The 23,778-nt window shown below is 42.2% G+C and overlaps 1 protein-coding gene across 2 annotated transcripts in view; it reads left to right on the plus strand.

Annotated features, from left to right (window-relative positions):
• Positions 1-23,222, plus strand: part of LOC139537411 (glycerophosphodiester phosphodiesterase domain-containing protein 5-like) — a 52,732-nt gene extending 29,510 nt beyond the window's left edge. For both annotated transcript variants that reach the window (XM_071338664.1, XM_071338665.1), the window contains exons 2-16: positions 6,783-6,960; positions 18,115-18,218; positions 18,420-18,513; positions 18,621-18,680; positions 18,795-18,893; positions 18,997-19,090; positions 19,292-19,437; positions 19,740-19,822; positions 20,214-20,364; positions 20,574-20,795; positions 20,918-21,063; positions 21,253-21,400; positions 21,807-21,889; positions 22,624-22,736; positions 22,978-23,222. In XM_071338664.1, coding sequence (XP_071194765.1) covers positions 6,841-6,960; positions 18,115-18,218; positions 18,420-18,513; positions 18,621-18,680; positions 18,795-18,893; positions 18,997-19,090; positions 19,292-19,437; positions 19,740-19,822; positions 20,214-20,364; positions 20,574-20,795; positions 20,918-21,063; positions 21,253-21,400; positions 21,807-21,889; positions 22,624-22,736; positions 22,978-23,054 — 1,740 coding nt within the window. In that variant the 5' untranslated portion in view covers positions 6,783-6,840 and the 3' untranslated portion in view covers positions 23,055-23,222. The remainder of the gene's footprint in view (positions 1-6,782; positions 6,961-18,114; positions 18,219-18,419; positions 18,514-18,620; positions 18,681-18,794; positions 18,894-18,996; positions 19,091-19,291; positions 19,438-19,739; positions 19,823-20,213; positions 20,365-20,573; positions 20,796-20,917; positions 21,064-21,252; positions 21,401-21,806; positions 21,890-22,623; positions 22,737-22,977) is intronic.
• Positions 23,223-23,778: the final 556 nt, after the last annotated feature.

Below are 23,778 nucleotides of genomic sequence, written 5' to 3' on the forward strand. Positions count from 1 at the left end.
CTATCAAACCAAATATGGAGTTGATTTGAACTGATTTCAGGCAATTTTATTTTTTGTAACATGATCACATGATCACATCACCTCCATAGATTTTTAGCTAGCAGTGGCAAAAGTTAGCTAATGTTTTCTAATGGCTGTTTAAAGACAACTGAACCATGGATTGCAGTTTCTCCTGGCCCATAGACTACTTACAGGGTGAGGAAATATGTAAAATGGTGAACTACTCATTTAACATTTTAGTTTCGCTATAGCTTTTTTCTTATTGAATGATGTGACAACTCAACAATGTAGCTTCTCTGCCTTTATTACTAATAAGTTGTGTGGACGATATCACTGATTGTTGGAAGTGTTCATACTGTAGTTTGTTGTTATGGTTCCCAGACAACCAGATGGTCACACACAAATTGTATCTGTGTTAGCCAGCCACATGCAATCTCCAGCTGTGAGACCTGTTTTATTTCACAGCTCAGAAGATATAATGGACCAAAAGTGCAATCATGTTCTGTTTTAGAAGTAATCAATACTTTTATTGAGTGTTGGAAAGAGTATCACGTGGTTTGGCGTAGCCTCTTGTGACAGCCTCAGCTAATTTGGTTCTGGGTGCCGAGTTAATAATAATTGATGGGAAGGCTGAAACTTGAAATTGTTCACTCATTTACTATGGGACTAGGCTGCTTTACCCAGCTTTATATTCATCATGTGAGTATGTTTTACCTGCCATCTCTGCTATGTCAGGGGACCTCTCCAGTTTCTTGTTTGTTTGTTGCTCATAAATATTTGAGTGGTGTTTGTGTACTGTAACTACTAACTCCTGGAGGTGTGCTCTGGTTACAGTTTAATACTTCTGGTCTATGGCTTCTAGGCTAATTTGTCTGTGCGTCCAACTGCAGCTAGAAAGATAACTAAAGGTCAATGGTTTACAAAATCGACTCTGTAGACAATTGACCCTTTTTTGTTGTGTCTATGTAATATGAAGCCATGAGAAAGGTTCATACTACAGTAGTTGCATTGAGCCACTTTCAAAGGTATTGTTTACGGTAATGTTGTATACTGCTGTTTAAATGATTGTCAAGATGAAAATGTTGAACCAAAGAGTAATACAACAAACGAAGGACATTCATTGACTCCAGAACAGAAGTGTTTGAAATTTGAGGAAATGTTTCCATCTTCTCCAGAGGGGTGTGAAAGAACTCTTTTCATTTTTAAAATGTATTTCACCTTTATTTAACCAGGTAGGCTAGTTGAGAACAAGTTCTCATTTGCAACTGTGACCTGGCCAAGATAAAGGAAAGCAGTTCGACACATCCAACACAGAGTTATACATGGAATAAACACAAACATACAATCAATAATACAGTAGAAAAGTCTATATACAGCATGTGCAAATGAGGTAGGATAAGGGAGGTAAGGCAATAAATGGGCCATGGTGGCGAAGTAATTACAATATAGCAATTAAACACTGGAATGGTAGAATGTGCAGAAGATGAATGTGCAAGTAGAGATACTGGGGTGCAAAGGAGCAAGATAAATAAATACAGTATGGGGATGAGGGAGTTTGATGGGCTATTTACAGATGGGCTATGTACAGGTGCAGTGATGTGTGAGCTGCTCTGACATCTGGTGCTTAAAGCTAGTGAGGGAGGTAAGAGTCTCCAGCTTTAGTGATTTTTACAGTTTGTTCCAGTCATTGGCAGCAGAGAACTGGAAGGAGAGGCGGCCAAAGGAAGAATTTGCTTTGGGGGTGACCAGTGAGATATACCTGCTGGAGCGCGTGCTATGGGTGGGTGCTGCTATGGTGACCAGTGAGCTGAGATAAGGCGGGGCTTTACCTAGCAGAGACTTGTAGATGACCTGGAGCCAGTGGTTTTGGCGACGAGTATGAAGCGAGGGCCAGCCAACAAGAGTGTACAGGTCGCAGTGGTCGGTAGTATATGGGGCTTTGGTGACAAAACGGATGGCACTGTGATAGACGGCATCCAATTTGTTGAGTAGAGTGTTGGAGGCTATTTTGTAAATGGCATCACCGAAGTCAAGGATCGGTAGGATGGTCAGTTTTACGAGGGTATGTTTGGCAGCATGAGTGAAGGATGCTTTGTTGCGAAATAGGAAGCCGATTCTAGAGTTCCTTTTGGATTGGAGATGTTTAATGTGAGTCTGGAAGGAGAGTTTACAGTCTAACCAGACACCTAGGTATTTGTAGTTGTCCACATTCTAAGTCAGAACCGTCCAGAGTAGTGATGCTGGACAGACGGGCAGGTTCGGTTGAATAGAATGCATTTAGTTTTACTTGCATTTAAGAGCAGTTGGAGGCCACGGAAGGAGAGTTGTATGGCATTGAAGCTCGTCTGGAGGTTAGTTAACACAGTGTCCAAAAATTGCCAGAAGTATACAGAATGGTGTAGTCTGCGTAGAGGTGGATCAGAGAATTATCAGCAGCAAGAGCGACATCATTGATGTACACAGAGAAAAGAGTCGGCCCGAGAATTTAACCATGTAGCACCCCCATAGAGACTGCCAGAGGTCCGGACAACAGGCCCTCAGATTTGACACAATAAGCTCTGTCTGAGAAGTAGTTGGTGAACCAGGCGAGGCAGTCATTTGAGAAACCAAGGCTGTTGAGTCTGCCGATAAGAATGTGGTGATTGACAGAGTCGAAAGCCTTGGCCAGGTTGATGAATACAGCTGCACAGTATTGTCTCTCATCGATGGCGGTTATGATATCGTTTCGGACCTTGAGCGTGGCTGAGGTGCACCCATGACACGCTCGGAAACCAGATTGCATAGTGGAGAAGGTACGGTGAGATTCGAAATGGTCTGTGATCTGGCTTTTTGTTATCTTGGCTTTCAAAGACCTTAGAAAGGCAGTGTAGGATAGATATAGGTCTGTAGTAGTTTGGGTCTGGAGTGTCTCCCCCTTTGAAGAGAGGTATGACCGCGACAGCTTTCCAAGAGGACATTTTTAAACACAACCAAGACAACCAATATTTTGGGAAGGATGAAGTGAGTAGGAGCTGGACGTGCTGGGCCTCTTTCTCGGGTATACTGTTATTGTAACAGGCTGTTGTGAAATGTGCTGATGTGTGCTTGGTTGCCAAGTGAAGTCTTGGGCGATATACCGTATACCGGTGTATTTGAAATATGATTTTCAATACCGTCCCACTAAAGGGGCCCACTAAAGCTCTAAGCTCCCCGTGTGTTATGCCACTCCTTATAACTAGATGTGCCAAATAAATTATCTGCAGCTCAGGGGTCCAGCTACGTATTTGGTTTTCTAACTTGCTAAGTGGCTAGATGGCAATATTAAGCTTCTTAGTTATAGCAGACAATCAATCCCCTCCTGGATCAACATCCCTGCTGTCTAATATTTGTTTTGTGAGTGCAGCAAACTGTGAGTAGCCTTTCAAGATATTTGTATAACTTTATGAGCTGGGTTGTCTGTCCTTGCAATTTGTTTATGTTTGCTTGCGCTTCTTAGCATTTAGCTAGTGTCCGCTATGGGAATTTTCTAGTAATTTGTTAGCATTTGTTGGGACCCCAACCCCCAAAATTAGAGTAATAAATATATATACAGTGCATTCGGAAAGTTTTCAGACCCCTTCACTTTTTCCACATTTTGTTACGTTACAGCCTTATTCTAAAATTGATTAAATAAAACATTTTCCTAATTAATCTACACACAATACTCCATAATGACGAATTTTTGCAAATAGAAATACCTTATTTACATAAGTGGGCAGACCCTTTGCTATCAGACTCGAAATTGAGCTCAGGTGCATCCTGTTTGCATTGATTATCCTTGATGTTTCTACAACTTGGAGTCCACCTGTGGTAAATTCAATTGATTTGAACATGATTTGGAAAGGCACACACCTGTCTATATAAGGTCCCACAGTTGACAGTGCATGTCAGAGCAAAAACCAAGCCATGCGATCGAAGGAATTGTCCATAGAGCTCCGAGACAAGATTGTGTCGAGGCACAGATCTGGGGAAGGGTACCAAAGCATTTCTGCAGCATTAAAGGTCCCCAAGAACACAGTGATTGAACTCTTTGGCCTGAATGCCAAGCATCACACCTGGAGGAAACCTGGCACCATCCCTAGAGTGAAGCATGGGGGTGGCAGCATCATGCTATGGGGATGTTTTTCAGAGGCAGGGACTGGGAGACTACAGGACAACGACCCTTAACAAACAGCCAAGACAACGTAGGAGTGGCTTTGGGACAAGTCTCTGAATGTCCTTGAGTGGCCCAGCCAGAGCATGGACTTCAACCCGATCAAACATCTCTGGAGAGACCTGAAAATAGCTGTGCAGCAACACTCCCCATCCAACTTGAAAAAGCTTGAGAGGATCTGCAGAGAAGAATGGGAGGAACTCCCCAAGTACAGGTGTTCCAAGCTTGTAGCTTCATATCCAAGAATACTCGAGGCTGTAATCGCTGCCAAAGGTGCTTCAACAAAGTACTGAGTAGAGGGTCTGAATACTTATGTAAATGTGATATTTCCCTTTTTTATGTTTAATACATTTGCAAAAATATTTTTAAAAAACAGTTTTTGCTTCATCATTATGGGGTATTGTGTCTAGATTGATGAGGGAAAAAAATATTTTATCCATTTTAGAAGGCTGTAACGTAACAAAATGTGGAAAACGTGAAGGGTATGAATACTTTCCGAATGCAGTGTGTATACACTGCTCAAAAAAATAAAGGGAACACTTAAACAACACAATGTAACTCCAAGTCAATCACACTTCTGTGAAATCAAACTGTCCACTTAGGAAGCAACACTGATTGACAATAAATTTCACATGCTGTTGTGCAAATGGAATAGACAAAAGGTGGAAATTATAGGCAATTAGCAAGACACCCCCAATAAAGGAGTGGTTCTGCAGGTGGTGACCACAGACCACTTCTCAGTTCCTATGCTTTCTGGCTGATGTTTTGGTCACTTTTGAATGCTGGCGGTGCTTTCACTCTAGTGGTAGCATGAGACGGAGTCTACAACCCACACAAGTGGCTCAGGTAGTGCAGCTCATCCAGGATGGCACATCAATGCGAGCTGTGGCAAGAAGGTTTGCTGTGTCTGTCAGCGTAGTGTCCAGAGCATGGAGGCGCTACCAGGAGACAAGCCAGTACATCAGGAGACGTGGAGGAGGCCGTAGGAGGGCAACAACCCAGCAGCAGGACCGCTACCTCTGCCTTTGTGCAAGGAGGAGCACTGCCAGAGCCCTGCAAAATGACCTCCAGCAGGACACAAATGTGCATGTGTCAGCATATGGTCTCACAAGGGGTCTGAGGATCTCATCTCGGTACCTAATCCCAGAACCACACGGGGGGACCTAGTGAATGACCTGCAGAGAGCTGGGACCAAAGTAACAAAGCCTACCATCAGTAACACACTACGCCGCCAGGGACTCAAATCCTGCAGTGCCAGACGTGTCCCCCTGCTTAAGCCAGTACATGTCCAGGCCCGTCTGAAGTTTGCTAGAGAGCATTTGGATGATCCAGAAGAAGATTGGGAGAATGTAATATGGTCAGATGAAACCAAAATAGAACTTTTTGGTAAAAACTCAACTCATCGTGTTTGGAGGACAAAGAATGCTGAGTTGCATCCAAAGAACACCATACCTACTGTGAAGCATGGGGGTGGAAACATCATGCTTTGGGGCTGTTTTTCTGCAAAGGGACCAGGACGACTGATCCGTGTAAAGGAAAGAATGAATGGGGCCATGTATCGTGAGATTTTGAGTGAAAACCTCCTTCCATCAGCAAGGGCATTGAAGATGAAACGTGGCTGGGTCTTTCAGCATGACAATGATCCCTAACACACCGCCCGGGCAACGAAGGAGTGGTCCTGGAGTGGCCTAGCCAGTCTCCAGATCTCAACCCCATAGAAAATCTTTGGAGGGAGTTGAAAGTCCGGGTTGCCCAGCAACAGCCCCAAAACATCACTGCTCTAGAGGAGATCTGCATGGAGGAATGGGCCAAAATACCAGCAACAGTGTGTGAAAACCTTGTGAAGACTTACAGAAAACGTTTGACCTCTGTCATTGCCAACAAAGGGTATATAACAAAGTATTGAGAAACTTTTGTTATTGACCAAATACTTATTTTCCACCATAATTTGCAAATAAATTCATTAAAAATCCTACAATGTGATTTTCTGGATTTCTTTTCTCATTTTGTCTGTCATAGTTGAAGTGTACCTATGATGAACATTACAGGCCTCTCATCTTTTTAAGTGGGAGAACTTGCACAATTGGTGGCTGACTAAATACTTTTTTGCCCCAATGTGTGTGTATAAATATATATATATATATAATATTCATACCATTCCTGTACCATAATGGGTATATAGTATTACCGTCAATGCACACAAGGATATATATATATAATACTGTATACCCGGTATGGTACAGGAACGGTTTGAAAATCAGGATACCGCCCAACCCTAGCAGAGAGAGCAACCAATCCACTGATCCACAACCCGACTACCCCTTACATGACTAAGTCACAGTATTCATGCAGGTTTTATAGGGTTCCTGTTGTTCCTCACAACGATCACCATGGAGTTCAGTTAATGAAAAGACAGGCACCATGTTGAGTAACTGGAAAATGTAATAAATGGTCTTCTACACAAACACTCTGACAACAAATTCCTTTTGGCCCATCTTCCTTCAAGATATAATATTTTCAAATTTTCCTTCTACTTTCTCCTCTCAACATTATTTCTCCAGTCTTGAATTATCTTCAATATGTTTCTGACTCCTGTCTTTTTTCCCTGCAGTGTTCCCTGTTCAGTGTGGGATGCTAGCGGACCGGTGGCGAGCCGAGGCTGAAGGAGCATGGTGAAGCACCAACCCTTGCAGCAGGTCTATGAGAAGCAGCTGTGTTTGTCCTTCCTCACTGGGATCTATGGCTGCCGCTGGAAACGCTACCAGCGTTCCCATGACAACAGCTCCAAGGTGAGAGTAAAGACGAATGCAAATGTCACAAGATGTTCTGTTGTGGACAAATTATGGGTGTATTGGTATGTTCTCTTCTCATACCAATCAATGGAATATCTGAGAGTTAGATTGTCCTGACCTTTAATTGCACATGCTGGCAACATGCCTGGACTTGTTACGGAAGACCACTCTTGTCCTCAATCAGTCAACTGACTTATTATTAAAGGGAGTGATGTACAGAGAGACCTGTCGTCTTGTCTCCTCTCATCGCCGTGTGGCACAGACTGGGGTAAGCTAGGCCTCAGTATCAAATTCCAAAGGAACTGATGCCCTTTCACTCACCTAATCAAACTGAGACAAACTGATGCCCCTTTAAGGAGTAAAACATATATAACCCGTACTGAATGACTGTAAGACATAATATCTATTTACCCACATGGATTGAGGCCAAAACAGGGGATCTGTGCTAATGATGCATGGCTGGAAAGCCTGCGTTAATAACTAGGCTTTGAGCTCAATAGAAAACGCTTTGGATCTCCTCATCGGACATTTACTGAGCAGCATGAGACCGCAAATCATCAATGATAATGATGAGTTACCGATATAGGGATTGATACACTTTCACAAGCACAGTTTGTGTGTGTGGGTGTGTCTGTGCGTGTGTGTGTGTCCCTGTACAGGATGTAGAACAAAAGTCGGCTAGCCTGTTTATTAGGCTGTCATTAGCACTACTGCAGCACCTGATTTAGCTCCAAGTACCAAAGTGGAATCACTATGGAAATTATGTAAAAATGTACCACTAGCCACTTTAAACAATGCCACTTAATATAATGTTTACATACCCTACATTACCCATCTCATATGTATATACTGTACTCTATATCATCTACTGCATCTTGCCATCTTTATGTAATACATGTACCACTAGCCACTTTAAACTATGCCACTTTATGTTTACATACCCTACAGTACTCATCTCATATGTATATACCGTACTCTATACCATCTACTGCATCTTGCCATGCCGTTCTGTACCACCACTCATTCATATATCTTTATGTACATATTCTTTATCCCTTTACACTTGTGTGTGTGTATAAGGTAGTAGTTGTGGAATTGTTAGGTTAGATTACTTGTTGGTTATTACTGCATTGTCGGAACTAGAAGCACAAGCATTTCGCTACACTCGCATTAACATCTGCTAACCATGTGTATGTGACTAATAAAATTTGATTTGATTTGATTTGATGTTTAAACCAGAATGATCTTTCATGAACTGGTTACCGTCTGATATGTTTTTATGGATAGGCTACTTTGAGATTTTAGTGTAAGCAATGAAAAGCTTGGCAAACGTCAGCAGCTGTGTTGAGCTAAATGATGAAACCAGCCTTGCTCTCAGTGGACAGTTTTACAAAACTTTGCTTAGCTTTTATTTTAGGCCACTGGCATGAAAGTAGGTATTTGGGCAGTGTAGGGCTACGAGCAGTGAGGGGCAACAGTAGTAAAAATGTCACTACACAACAGAAGTCTGTTAATTGAAGAACTGCCTTGTTCAGACCACGAGTGACAGATGAATTTCCAACACTGATAGTGAGGCTTGTTTGTAAGCAAAACAAAGCCAGGAGACGTATCACCTGCAGGGAAAGAACAGTGAACTTGTTTTGGGGACTTAGATACAGTAACCTGACACGTGTGAGATGGAGCACAACGATATCAGTCAGCCTGCCCAGCAAGAGCCTGCCTGAATGACCCCTACCTTAGATATATGCTTCCTGGAGATAAATAACATATTATAAGCCTTATAATAAGACATTATAGTTCATAGGTGCTTATAACAAGTAATAAAGTGTTATACCTGTCAGCTTTCTGTAAAATGTTACCATGTACTGTATTTTCTTGTCTAGAAGGGTGCAGAGTGTAGAGTGAGTAGTGTGCATTGCTATAGAGGTCAGTGTGTACTATAACACTCAACTCACTAAAGGGCTAGCAGAACATAGTTCTGCCCATCCTGCATTGAAACCTTATCACACCTCAGGAATAATTGAAACGTTTACCATTTGTCTGATTCTGTTCTGGAGGCCCAGAAATCTTTTCAAGCCTCTTCATACAAGAAAAAAGTGACAGACAGACAGGCAGGCAAGCAAGTATTTACCAAAAGCAAAAGTCTGAGTTATCCAATGCATTCAACCTTTCAGGAAAGCTTTATTATAGCTACCGTCCTTGTTAAATTGTTAAATTTATCCAATAGCATACTTTAAAAAATGTAATATTATTAAATGTAACTCAAATGATATTTTCTGTAAATAGTGGTCTGTAAAACTTTGCTCATTGTAAAGTATTAGGTTTATGGCAGGCATTGGTAGCCATAAGCTTGTTGTAGAAGTCAATGGGGGTGTTTTAATATAATGCTTCTACCCAGATTCCCAGCTGTGTGTGCAGACTGCTGTTCTTAACTTGTCATTGGACTACAAAAACCCAGTATGTTGTCCATAAATTAGGCCAGTTAGTAGGGAATGTGTGAGCGGGGCAGTAATGAGGTGCTGACCAAGAGGAAAAATACAAACACACAGCTGCACACCTGCTTTCCCTCTCTCCATTTACAAAGCACTCACTCACACGCGCACACGTGCACACTCATGCACATAGACATTCATATCATCCAAATACACATCAATGAGAATCACATGTACATCCCTACACATTCTAAATGCAACTCTCTTACAATACCTATCTCTCTGACTCTTATTATTAGAGTTCATTCTGCTATTGACTTGACCATTGAGATAGTGCTACTGTGATTCCCAGGCCTGAGTTGACCCTCCTGTGTTTGTATATCATCGCTTTCTCTTCTGGTACTTAGTGGTATTACTTTGAGTGGTAGGTTGTTATTTCTCAGAAACAGGTTACCTCTGTCCTGCTCTTCAAGCCCATAGAGAACTTTGTAATTAATGACCTAGAAACGCTTTCGCTCAAGATTAGCAAACCATAAAGCAGCCCATGCTGAACAAGTTACATTTCCAGCTGGAGTTGGATTCATAGCTCCATCAGTTGTCATTGAGACACAAATTATATTTGTCCTATTTTTATGTACCTATTTTCATGTAGTACCATGCTCCTGATATGGCAAAATCCATAGGATAATAAGTGTGCATAGTACTGTATCATACAGAAGTGAGATGTACACGTCAGTCTGAGGAGGTTTGCCAGAAATGGTAGGTAGTCATACTGTTTCTCTGACTTAGCTACTTCATTGTGATGAATCAATGTTCTTCTCAATAGATGAAACAGTGTGGTAGGGCAGCACTGTCTAGCAGGGTTATAATTAGCAGGCTGTGAAGACGTTAGAGAGGGAAGGAGAATGAAGCCAAGGCACAGTCTGGAGGAGGAAGTGATGGGATTAGAAGGACGTCAGAATTAGACGTCATCAGCTTGGTGACAATGGCACTGTGCTAAAGACTGACTTCCTGTATCATCGATAGTGTGGTTGGTTATGGTTGTGTCTGAAATGGCCCTACTATACTGTAAAATGACTTCCACAGTGACTGGCTGTGCACTGGGCTGGTTGATGTATCTCACATATCGTTAAAAAAAAGACTACACCTGGAAAGGTGCAGTCTGCAAAATGATTCATTTCGACTCGGCATAGGGATGCTTCCTGTTTGCCCAATATGACTGGGGGTACCTAAGGACCAGAGTTGAGAAACAGTGAAATGTGCTAATGTGCACTTAGTGTTTGTCCAGTGGGAGAGTGTTTTTCAGTGAAACTTAAGAGAGTTAACTCTGAGCCCCATCATCCCTCTATTGATAAACCAGTAACCACAGATGGTCTATGGAGCTCAGGGAGAAGAACCAGGCTGGGGTCACTGGCTGGACTTCATGGTTTTCAGGAACTACTATGTGGATATTTCTACCCCCTTGAGTTTTAAAGGTGTGTGAGAGGTATGATCACCCACTGTAATGTGTTGTCTGCGAAAGGTGCAGAAAATATTATTATCCTTGGTTCTCTCCCAGCACTAGCTAACTTCCTGAATTAACGGAATCGAAAATAAAATTCAACCCAACCCTGCTTCCTCCAACTGTTCTTGAGTGAGTGTTAGATTCATAATGTGGCTGTAGTCCTACACCTATGCACTTTCACCTCAGCGTAAGTCAACCTTAAACCAATTAAATAAAACCTGACATTGTCAGAGCCCCTTCCCCATGTCACTTTCTATTACCTCTATTTGTCACATTAGGTCCAGAGTCTGACATTACTCCTTTTAGTGCCATGAAAAAGTGTTTGCCCCCTTCCTGATTTTCTCAATATTAGCATATTTTTACTTATGCTGAATGTTATCAGATCTTCAACCAAAATATTAGATAAAGGGAACCTGAGTTTACAAATAACAAAAATTGTACTGATTTTATTTATTTAATTAACAAAGTTATGCAACACCCAATTCCCATGTGAAAAATAAATTGCCCCCTTACACTCAATAACTGGTTCTGCCACCTTAAGCTGCAATGACTGCAACCAAATGCTTCCTGTAGTTGTTGATCAGTCTCATATCACTGTGGAGGAATTTTGGCCCACTCTTGCATGCAGAACCGCTTTAACTCAGCAACATTTGTGGGTTTTCAAGTAGAGGTCGACCGATTATGATTTTTCAACGCCGATACCGATTATTGGAGGACCAAAAAAAGCCGATACCGATTATTCGGCCAATTTTTTTATAAATTAAAAGAAAAATTGTAATAATGACAATTACAACAATACTGAATGAACACTTATTTTAACTTAATATAATACATCAATAAAATCAATTTAGCCTCAAATAAATAATGAAACATGTTCAATTTGGTTTAAATAATGCAAAAACAAAGTGTTGGAGAAGAAAGTAAAAGTGCAATATGTGCCATGTAAGAAAGCTAACGTTTAAGTTCCTTGCTCAGAACATGAGAACATATGAAAGCTGGTGGTTCCTTTTAACATGAGTCTTCAATATTCCCAGGTAAGAAGTTTTAGGTTGTAGTTATTATAGGAATTATAGGACTATTTCTCTCTATACGATTTGTATTTCATATACCTTTGACTATTGGATGTTCTTATAGGCACTTTAGTATTGCCAGTGTAACAGTATAGCTTCCGTCGCTCCTACCTGGGCTCGAACCAGGAACACATCGACAACAGCCACCCTCGAAGCAGCGTTACCCATGCAGAGCAAAGGGAACAACTACTCCAAGTCTCAGAGCGAGTGATGTTTGAAACGCTATTAGCGCGCACCCCGCTAACTAGCTAGCCATTTCACATCGGTTATACCAGCCTCATCTCGGGAGTTGATAGGCTTGAAGTCATAAACAGCTAATGCTTGAAGCACAGCGACGAGCTGCTGGCAAAACGCATGAAAGTGCTGTTTGAATGAATGCTTACGAGCCTGCTGGTGCCTACCATCACTGTCAGACTTCTCTATCAAATCATAGACTTAATTATAACATAACACACAAACACGAGCCTTAGGTCATTAATATGGTTGAATCCGGAAACTATCATCTCGAAAACAAAAAGTTTATTCTTTAAGTGAAATACAGAACCGTTCCGTATTTTATCTAACGGGTGGCTTCCATAAGTCTAAATATTCCTGTTACATTGCACAACCTTCAAAGTTATGTCATAATTACGTAAAATTCTGGCAAATTAGTTCGCAACGAGCCAGGCGGCCCAAACTGTTGCATATACCCTGACTATGCGTGCAATGAACGCAAGAGAAGTGACACAATTTCACCTTTTTAATATTGCCTGCTAACCTGGATTTCTTTTAGCTAAATATGCTGGTTTAAAAAATTATACTTCTGTGTATTGATTTTAAGAAAGGCATTGATGTTTATGGTTAGGTACAGTTGTGCAACGATTGTGCTTTTTTCACAAATGTGCTTTTGTTAACTTATGGATGAAATCCCGTTAACGGGATCGATTTGACAACAGCCAGTGAAAGCGCACGGCGCTGTCACTGCCATCAACAGAAATAGACCAAAGCGCAGCGTTGTGAGCGTACATATTCCTTTATTTATATGACGCCGACAAAAACAATAAACAATCCAAAACAACCGTGAATCTAAAGGGCTATGTACCACAAACAAAGTTAACCTCCCACAAAGACAGGTGGGAAAAAGGGCTACCTAAGTATGGTTCTCAAGAACCCTACCCGGCCAAAACATAGAAATACAAATAATAGAACTAAAGAACATAGAATACCCACCCCAAATCACACCCTGACCAAACCAAATAGAGACATAAAAAGGATCTCTAAGGTCAGACAGGCGCCAAATTCAAACAACAGAAATCTCATAATTAAAATTCTTCAAACATACAAGTATTTTACACCATTTTAAAGATTAACAATAAGTTTATCTCACCACAGTGTCCGATTTCAAAAAGGCTTTATGGCGAAAGCATACCATGCGATTATGTTAGGTCAGCGCCAAGTCACAGAAAAACACAGCCATTTTTCCAGCCAAAGAGAGGAGTCACAAAAAGCAGAAATAGAGAGAAAATGAATCACTAACCTTTGATGATCTTCATCAGATGACACTCATATGACTTCATGTTACACAATACATGTATGTTTTGTTTGATAAAGTTCATATTTATATCCAAAAATCGCAGTTTACATTGGCGCGTTATGTTCAGTAATGTTTTGCTTCCAAAACATCCGGTGATTTTGCAGAGAGCCACATAAATTTACAGAAATACTCATCATAAATGTTGATGAAAATACAAGTGTTATGCATGGAATTAAAGATATACTTCTCCTTAATACAACCGCTGTGTCAGATTTCAAAAAAGCTTTACGGAAAAAGCACACCATGCAATAATCTGAGTACAGCGCTCAGAGACCAAAACAAGCCATACAGATACCCGCCATGTTGTGGAGTCAACAAGTCAGAAATAGCATTATAAATATTCACTTACCTTTGATGATCTTCATCGGAATGCACTCCCAGGAATCCCTGTTCCACAATAAATGTTTGTTTTGTTCGATAAAGTCCATCATTTATGTCCAAATACCTCCTTTTTGTTCACGCGTTTAGTTCACAATTTCAAATTCAAGAGGCGCAGGCCCTTAGTCCAGATGAAAAGTTAAAAAAGTTATATTACAGTTCGTAGAAACATGTCAAACGATGTATAGAATCAATCTTTAGGATGTTTTTAACATAAATCTTCAATAATATTCCAACCGGACAATTCCTTTGTCTTTAGAAAGGAAAAGGAACGCAGCTAACTCTCTTGGCATTCTGCCAGACACCTGACTCAAACAGGTCTTATTCTCTCCCTCTTCACAGTAGAAGCCTGAAACAAGGTTCTAAAGACTGTTGACATCTAGTGGAAGCCTTAGGAAGTGCAATCGGACCACATTTTACACTGTATATTGGATAGGCAAAGACTTGAAAACCTACAAACCTCAGATTTCCCACTTCCTGGTTGGATTTTTTCTCAGGTTTTTGCCTGCCATATGAGTTCTGTTGTACTCACAGACATCATTCAAACAGTTGTTTTCTATCAAAATCTACTAATAATATGCATATCTTAGCTTCTGGACCTGAGTAGCAGGCAGTTTACTCTGGGCACCTTATTCATCCAAGCTACTCAATACTGCCCCCCAGCCATAAGAAGTTAAATCATCCCCCGTTTGGTGAAGTTGGCTGTCTTTGTTAGGAAGAAATAGTCTTCACACAGTTCGCAACGAGCCAGGCGGCCCAAACTGCTGCATATACCCTGACTCTGTTGCAAGAGAAGTGACACAACGAAATTCATGTTAGCAGGCAATATTAACTAAATATGCAGGTTTAAAAATATATACACTGCTCAAAAAAATAAAGGGAACACTTAAACAACACAATGTAACTCCAAGTCAATCACACTTCTGTGATATCAAACTGTCCACTTAGGAAGCAACACTGATTGACAATAAATTTCACATGCTGTTGTGCAAATGGAATAGAATAAAGGTGGAAATTATAGGCAATTAGCAAGACACCCCCAATAAAGGAGTGGTTCTGCAGGTGGTGACCACAGACCACTTCTCAGTTCATATGCTTCCTGGCTGATGTTTTGGTCACTTTTGAATGCTGGCGGTGCTTTCACTCTAGTGGTAGCATGAGACAGAGTCTACAACCCACACAATTGGCTCAGGTAGTGCAGCTCATCCAGGATGGCACATCAATGCGAGCTGTGGCAAGAAGGTTTGCTGTGTCTGTCAGCGTAGTGTCCAGAGCATGGAGGCGCTACCAGGAGACAGGCCAGTACATCAGGAGACGTGGAGGAGGCCGTAGGAGGGCAACAACCCAGCAGCAGGACCGCTACCTCCGCCTTTGTGCAAGGAGGAGCACTGCCAGAGCCCTGCAAAATGACCTCCAGCATGCCACAAATGTGCGGTCCTGCTGTGTACTTGTGTATTGATTTTAAGAAAGGCATTGATGTTTATGGTTAGATACACGTTGGAGCAACGACAGTCCTTTTTCGCGAATGCGCACCGCATCGATTATATGCAACGCAGGACACGCTAGATAAACTAGTAATATCATCAACCATGTGTAGTTAACTAGTGATTATAATTGATTGATTGATTGATTGTTTTTTATAAGATAAGTTTAATGCTAGCTAGCAACTTACCTTGGCTTCTTACTGCATTCGCGTAACAGGCAGGCTCCTCGTGGAATGCAATGTAAGGCAGGTGGTTAGAGCGTTGGACTAGTTAACCGTAAAGTTGCAAGATTGAATCCCCGAGCTGACAAGGTAAAAATCTGTCGTTCTGCCCCTGAACAAGGTAGTTAACCCACCGTTCCTAGGCCGTCATTGAAAATAAGAATGTGTTCTTAACTGACTTGCCTAGTTAAATAAAGGTGTAAAAAAAATATATATATATTTTTTAAATAAAAAAATCGGTGTCCAACAATACCGATTGCCGATTGTTATGAAAACTTGAAATCGGCCCTAATTAATCGGCCATTCCGATTAATCGGTCGACCTCTATTTTCAAGCATGAACTGCAACATCTCAATTGGGATTATATCTGGACTTTGACTAGGCCATTCCATAACTTCAAATGTGATGCTTTTTAGCCATTTTCATGTAGACTTGATTGTGTGCTTTGGATCATTGTCTTGCTGCATGACCCAGCTGCGCTTCAGCTCACAGACGGTTCCTTCTATTAAGGCAAGTCACCCCAAACCAAAGCATCCCCAAACCATCACACTACCACCACCATGCTTCACCGTTGGTATGAGTTTCTTACTTTGGAATGCAATGTTTGGTTTTCGCTAGACATAATTGGACCCATCTCATGCAAAAAGTTGACTGAAGTTTGCCAAAAAAGCACCTGTAAGCACCTGGATGATCATCAAGACTCTTGGAAGAATGTTCTCTGGACAGATGAGTCAAAAGTATCACTTTTTGGATGACATGGGTCCATAATGCTTGGCGAAAACCAAACACTTCATTCCACAGTAAGAACCAAATACCAACAGTCACCCATTGTGGTGGAAGTGTGATGTTTTGGGGATACTTTGCTACCTCAGGACCTGGACGACTTGCCTTAAAAGAAGGAACCATGTATTTTGCTCTGTATCAGAGAATTCTACCGGAGAATGTCAGGCCATCTGTCTGTGAGCTGAATCTGAAGCGCAGCTGGGTCAGGCAGCAAGACAATGATCCAAAACACTCAATCAAGTCAACATGAACATGGTTAAAAAGCAATAATGTGAAGTTTTGGAATAGCCAGTCAAAGTCCAGACCTAATCCCAATTGAGATGTTGTGGCAGGACTTGAAACCAGCAGGTCATGCTTGAAAACCCACAAATGTCGCTGAGTTAAAGAAGTTCTGTATGCAAGAGTGGGACAAAATTCCTCCACACTGATGTGAGAGACTGATCAACAACTACAGGAAGCGTTTGATTGGAGTCATTGCAGTTAAAGGTGGCACACCAACCAGTTGAGTGTCAGGTGGCAATTACTTTTTCACACAGGGGCATTGGGTATTGCATAACTTTGATTATGAAATAAATGAAATAAGTATGTAATCGTTGTGTTATTTGTTCACTCAGGTTCCCTTTATCTAATATTAGGTTTTGGTTGGAGATCTGATAATGTTCAATATAAAAAATATACAACAGTAGAGAAACTTATGTAGTGGGCAAATACTTTTTCACAGCACTGTACACACACAGACACACACAGACACACACACACACACACACACAGTCTTGTCACGGCTGTGAAGTATTGTGTGAGACCAGGTAATTGACTACCTCAACAGAAGTAGTGTGGTGGTTACCTCAGAAACCAGACTTCATTAAAACACCAGCCCTCTACTCTCCCATTCTCCCCTGTGCATTAACTCTAACCAGCAGAAGGTGAGGCCTCACTGATGAGATTCCTAGCCTTTCCTCTGAGTGCAGTGTAAGTGTTAATGTGGTATTCCCCTCTTAACTACCACGCGTCTACACATTATCGCCAGGCCTCTAATAATAGACTGTAGGAGATGTGGAAGAGATGCAGCACTAGTCTGGCCAGCATGAGATGTAAAGCTGATCACTGGTCAACTCCACCTGGCTGTGGTCTGACCTGGGCCACATTCAGTACGCAAACGTTGTAAAACATGGCAGATAGAGATGTCATGAATACAGCTGACATTATTCCATATTCTTTATAATTACTTATTTACATTTTAGTAATTTACCAGATGCTTTTATCCAGAGTGACTTACAGTTAGTGCATTCATCTTAAGATGGCTAGGTGAGACAACCACATGTCACAGTAAGTACATTTCCCCTCAATAAAATAATTATAACTGGGAAATTTGCTATTTCGCAACCTTGTTCCCTTTCTGCATGCGCCCCTGACCTGTTTTACCCCCCTCAATCCAGTCAATTACTATGGGAGAAGTGCCTGGTAATCTGACCAGACTTTCATGCCAGTCATGCCAGAGGACAGATGAAAGGTGGAAGTTATGTTACCAATCAAAGGGGAAATTCATAAAAATTGGATTTTTATACGGTTTTGTTTCGTTTTAAGAGGTAATTTGTTTTAACTTGTTTTACACGTTGTGTGATTGTTTAAGCTGAAGGTTGTGGAACGTTATGTTAAAAGTGTTATAGAAAGTACATGTCTTCTTCATTCTGTTGTGTGTTCACCAGTGGGAATGTGCATGGTTCATCATCTTGTGCAGCACCTTCTCCCTGCTCCTCTTCTGGGCTTACTTCTGGTTGGAGGCCCACAATGACTACAACCAATTCAACTGGTGAGTGTAAGTTAGTCCTTACCAGAGTGGCTGTGAGCTGAGTTTGCACCATTGTTTCTGTCCCCCAGAAGCAATCTCTCTTTTGGGCAGTTTTCAATTAGTAATTTAATGTGTGCATATTTCAATATCTCCTATCAGGGCTGGTCCTCTTCTTATCAAGACACTGGCTCACCTTCCACACCCTCTGTCTCTCTTTCTCAGGTTACTATACAACCGTTCTGGGGAATGGAAGGACGGCACTGTCCCCATTCTCGCAACCACCGCAGTTGGCTTTAGTTACATAACATTTTTAATGGTGAGTAAGTTTCATGTTTGGTTAAATGCCTGTACACACAGTAAAACACATGTTGCTGCTGCAGGTTCAGTAAGATATAACCTGATTGTGGCGCTGTTCGTATCCAGATTTTAGCACTCTGTCATATTTCACTGGGACAGCAGCTGAACCTCTACTGGATCCACAAGGTAGGCCTTCAAATGAACTCTGACCTACTGATGAGGAAATGAATACCATGTTACTGTTAGCCCTGCATAGGAATGTGTAGAACAAATCAAACTGTGATATGTTGGTCCCCACAGATTAGTGTGTTGGCTGCCTTGATCACCACTGTCAGTGGGGTGGTCTCCATCAGTGACGTGTGGGGGGACGAATGGGACATCATTCTTATATCGCTACAGGTCAACATCTCTATTTGTTGGTTTCTCTACGTGTGTGTGTGTGTGTATGTATGTGTGTGTGAACAAGGTTATAAAACTCCTGTCTTCCTGTGTTGTAATTCAGTCCACAGGTCCTTTCCTGCACATAGGAGCTCTGGCTGCTGTCACAGCGCTGGGTTGGCTGGTCGCTGGACATGTGATCCGTGCAGGGAGAACCAGTAAGTATTGGGTTGGATTTTGATTGGCTTTCACTGTAACTCAAATCAGGATACCAATAATATCAATATTATACATTATTACATTACTTCATGATTATTATCATTATAACCATAAAGATGTTTGATAATGAACAATGATTGCAGCAGCAGTCAGAAATCTGGGAACTAATGTCCTCACTTTATGGTCTTCCTCCTTCCCAGAGTTCCACTTGATTGTGCTGCTTGTCTACCTAAGTTTCCTGCTGGTCCTCTACATGGCTCCCCTTGCCATCACCTCACCCTGCATCATGGACAGGAACAGCCTCAAACCTCGACCTGATGTCATTGGAAGACGGGGGGCTCCAATGGTGAGTCCGTGTCCCCCTACAGAAATATCTTCTTGCCCCCTACTCTCTAGTCGCTTCATGTAGATCCTAAGGAATCTCCACATGTATTCGGCTGCTAACCTATTTCCTATTTCATTAAAGCTGAAATAATTTGCCTTTCCACCACTAGCTCAAATGACTGCCATCAAATTCTAACAACCCCTGATAACCCATTGTACCTCCTGTGTGTGTGTGTGTGTGTGTGTGTGTGTGTGTGTGTGTGTGTGTGTGTGTGTGTGTGTGTGTGTGTGTGTGTGTGTGTGTGTGTGTGTCCTGTGCTGTAGCTGGCTCCAGAGAACACCCTGATGTCCTTCAACAAGGCCCTGCAACAGGGGGTCAGCTCCCTGGAGGCCGACGTCTCCGTCAGGTACCCAACTATACTCTACCAGCCAATAACCTAACCCCACCCTACCACCTTAATGTTAGGAGTAATGAGTTCTCTACAGTAGACCGGTAACGACGGGTGGGCCTTTCTGTAGTGAAGCCATAGCAACATTCACAGCGTGTAAAAGGTTATGGAGAAAATCTAAACACCCCCATTCTGACCCTGCCTTTGATATAGTCAACTTGTTTTAAGACCATTTTAATCTCACATCCATTCCTTTTCACTAGTGCATTATAGCCTGTTATTACAGGCCCATTTTAGTACTCCCATTGCCACAGAACCTCTTTATTTTATTTATGAAAGCAGTGACATAAATGACATAAGTGTTACTGGTTCAGTGATGTCAGTCTGTGTTCCCAACTGTCCTCTACAGTCTGGACGGGGTGCCCTTCCTGATGCGAGACCGCACCCTGAGAAGGACCACTAACATCGCCAAGGTCTTTCCAGACAAACAGCACGAGGACGCCTCTCTCTTCAATTGGACAGAGATTCGCTCTCTAAATGCGGGGCAGTGGTTTTTGGAGGTACCTCTCTCTCTCTCTCTCTCGCTCTCGCTCTCGCTCTCGCTCTCGCTCTCTCTCAATGGGTATATGTCTCTCCCCCTCCTTGTATTGCTCTTTCTCTTAGTCTCTCCCCTTCTCTAGTCTACCCTTCCCTCTCCCCACACCAAGTATATTTTTTCACTCCACTTTGCATCACTTCATAAAATAAAACACCTCTCTTCTCTCTCCAGAGCGACCCCTACTGGACGGTTGGGTCTCTGACAGGGAGGGACCGGAACCGAATGGGGAATCTGACAGTGTGTAGCCTGGTAGAGATGCTCCGCCTGACAGCCAGGGCCAACCGCTCAGCCCTGTTAAACCTCCATAGACCTCCCCCAGAACACCCACACTACAAGACCTGGATCATGGACACCCTGTGGGCCGTCCAGAGGTCTGGGATATCACAGAAGAGGGTGAGGAGGACTTTCTGTGTATCTATCTGTCACTGAGTCCTTAGCAACATTGGTAGAAATGTGTGAATCAAAAAGCAGGTCCAGACTCTTACCCTGTGTCTTGTGCCCTGTGGTTTTTTTAGGTGACATGGACCCCGGACACAGACAGGGGCCGTGTCAGGGGGCTGCAGCAGACCTCCTTAGAGAAACTGTCAGTGGAGGAGCTCAGACACAGGGGCATCAGCAGCCTCACCCTGCGCTACTCACAGGCCAGTAACAAGGACATTCAGTAAGACATACTACTGTTACTCTCAAACTCTAACCCTAACCATTCACCTGCTGGGATTGTCCAAAATGTTATCTGGGAGGTCCAAACATGTCATCTAAAAAGTCCTAGAATCTTATCTTAAACCCTAACCTCACCCTGCGTTACGGTTACTCACAGACCAGCATGTCCAATAACTATTTATCTTTGTAGGGACTTCCTGGTGAACAACATGAGTGTGATGGTGTACCCGGTGAATGAGCCGTGGCTTTACTCAGTGCTGTGGTGCAGCGGAGTGCCTTCTGTCTCCTCCGACGCCCCCCAGGTCCTCCGCAAGGTGCCCTACCCCATCTGGCTCATGGTAAGAATCTCCGTCTACACCACTTCATTGCAATAACTACACTTTTAGTACAGTATAGACATATGGAAGATACCCATGAGTGTAACAGTACATTTTCTATGACTGGGTACCCCTTTTAACTGCTACAGTACAGAGGCAAGGCAACACAGAGAGGCTGGGGATCGCAGGGGAGAGTACAGATAGTGACTAGGGAACAGCAGAATAGCTGGGTAAGAGCGAAGTGAGGCACGGGGACACAGCAGCAGACCCAAGGACACAGCTCGAGACTAGGACTTAAAACTCAAGTAGTTTCATTCATGTTCTGATCGTCATCGCATGTTCATCATGATAAGAGGTATAGTATATTTGTGGTGATGCTGCGATCTAGTGGTGGTTGTTGGTTCTGAACAACTGTTCTTGTTTACAGAGCCCATATGAATACTGCTTAGTCTGGATCACCTCAGATCTTGTCTCCATCGCCATAGTTACAGGAATATTCATCTTTCAAAAGTAAGTTCCCATTTTCCATTACGATCAAACTGAATCTCCTTTCATTTAGCTGTGAATGGTTGTGTATTTGCAGCATACCCCTCACCCTCACACTTTTGAGTATTTCCAGAGTATTGTAATAACACTGCAAAGTTCTCTACTACACTGATCCGCGAATAAAGCTGGATGCACACACTTCAGTGATATGTCTGCTCTGCTCCATTGTCTAGTCTGATGTACTAAGTGTTTCTCAGGACTGTTGTGTAAATGTAAAGGTCTGTGTGTTCTGAACTTTGTGTTGCGTAGCCTTCTGCTTCTAAACTGACGCTTCTGCTCTTTCCCTTTCACTGCCCTGTCTCTCTTCTCCTCATCTGGCAATTTCTCTCCTTCTGTTTGTCCATATCATATTTTTTTCTTATGTCCTCTTTCATTCCCTCCTCTCTCTCGTTCTTCCCTATTTGTCCTCTGTTCTGCCTGATCTGTTCCGACTGATTTTGTTCTGCCTGATCTGCATGCTACGTTTCTCTGCTGCACTCTGGCGTCTGTCAGCTATCACTTGATCAGGTAACTGGGGTGACTCCCATGTTGCTTTGTTGTTTTCTGTCCTTGTGCTTTACTTGTGTCTGAAGCTCAAACGCTTGTACTCAGTGTACACTGTTTCATTTAGATATGTATTCATCAATATGTATTCATCATTTGACTATGTTTATATTGACTCTAAATGTGTCTCTGACGGTGCGGTGTCGCCCTGTCAGATGGAGGATGAGTGGCATGCAGAACTACAACCCAGAGCAGATCATGCTGAGTGCTGTGACACGCCGGCCCAGCCGAGACGTCAACATCATGAAGGAGAAACTCATATTCTCAGGTCCGTAATAAATCAAATATGATATAGGCATTTAGCAGACACTTTTATCCAAAGCAACTGACAGAACTGTTGGAAGTTGACACGGAAACATACAGTATAATCAGTATGTAGCCCATACATGTATCAAACCCACAACCCTGATGTTGCCAGCACTATTCTCCAACTAACCCACTGAACCAAATCAAGAATGGAAAAGAGTGAGGGTCAAAGTTGAACTCTTCTTTTTTCTCTCCTTTTTTAGAGGTAAGCAATGGAGTAACCAATACAGATGAACATTTATATCCAGAGAATGGCTATGACATTGGGCAGTACAAGTGAGCTGTGTCTGTATACCTGGAGAATGGCCAGGACAATGGGCAGTTCAGATGAATTGTCTCTATATCCTGAGAATGGCAATGCAATGCGCAGTAGAGATGCGTTGTCTCTGTACCTGTTTGAGCTGGTTGTGCCAACTACACTTATGACGACATCACACGGAGACTGCAACAGACAGAATCACAATGGCTGCTACTTTAAACTTAGATGTTTCCCGCCAACATGTTAGAACTTTGAACTTCTAAAAGTTGTGAATGTTCAATGTTTTGAAGACTGTTGATCTACTTGCTGGAGTGACCTTTTTAAAAGTTGTATTTCAAGCTCTGAAGGATCATGGGATGTTTTTTCTTCTCAACTTTTTGTAAATATGACTTTTTGTTTTTCAGTTATTTTCTTTTCCCTCTGAGAGGATTGTCATGGTTTGGTGTTCTAAATACACTGCTCAAAAAAATAAAGGGAACACTAAAATAACACATCCTAGATCTGAATGAATGAAATATTCTTATTAAATATATTTTTCTTTACATAGTTGAATGTGCTGACAACAAAATCACACAAAAATGTATCAACCCATGGAGGTCTGGATTTGGAGTCACACTCGAAATTAAAGTGGATAACCACACTACAGGCTGATCCAACTTTGCTGTAATGTCCTTAAAACAAGTCAAAATGAGGCTCAGTAGTGTGTGTGGCCTCCACTCAACGCCTGGGCATGCTCCTGATGAGG

Source organism: Salvelinus alpinus, chromosome 13 (genome assembly GCF_045679555.1).
Source record: "Salvelinus alpinus chromosome 13, SLU_Salpinus.1, whole genome shotgun sequence".
Lineage (NCBI taxonomy): Eukaryota > Metazoa > Chordata > Actinopteri > Salmoniformes > Salmonidae > Salvelinus > Salvelinus alpinus.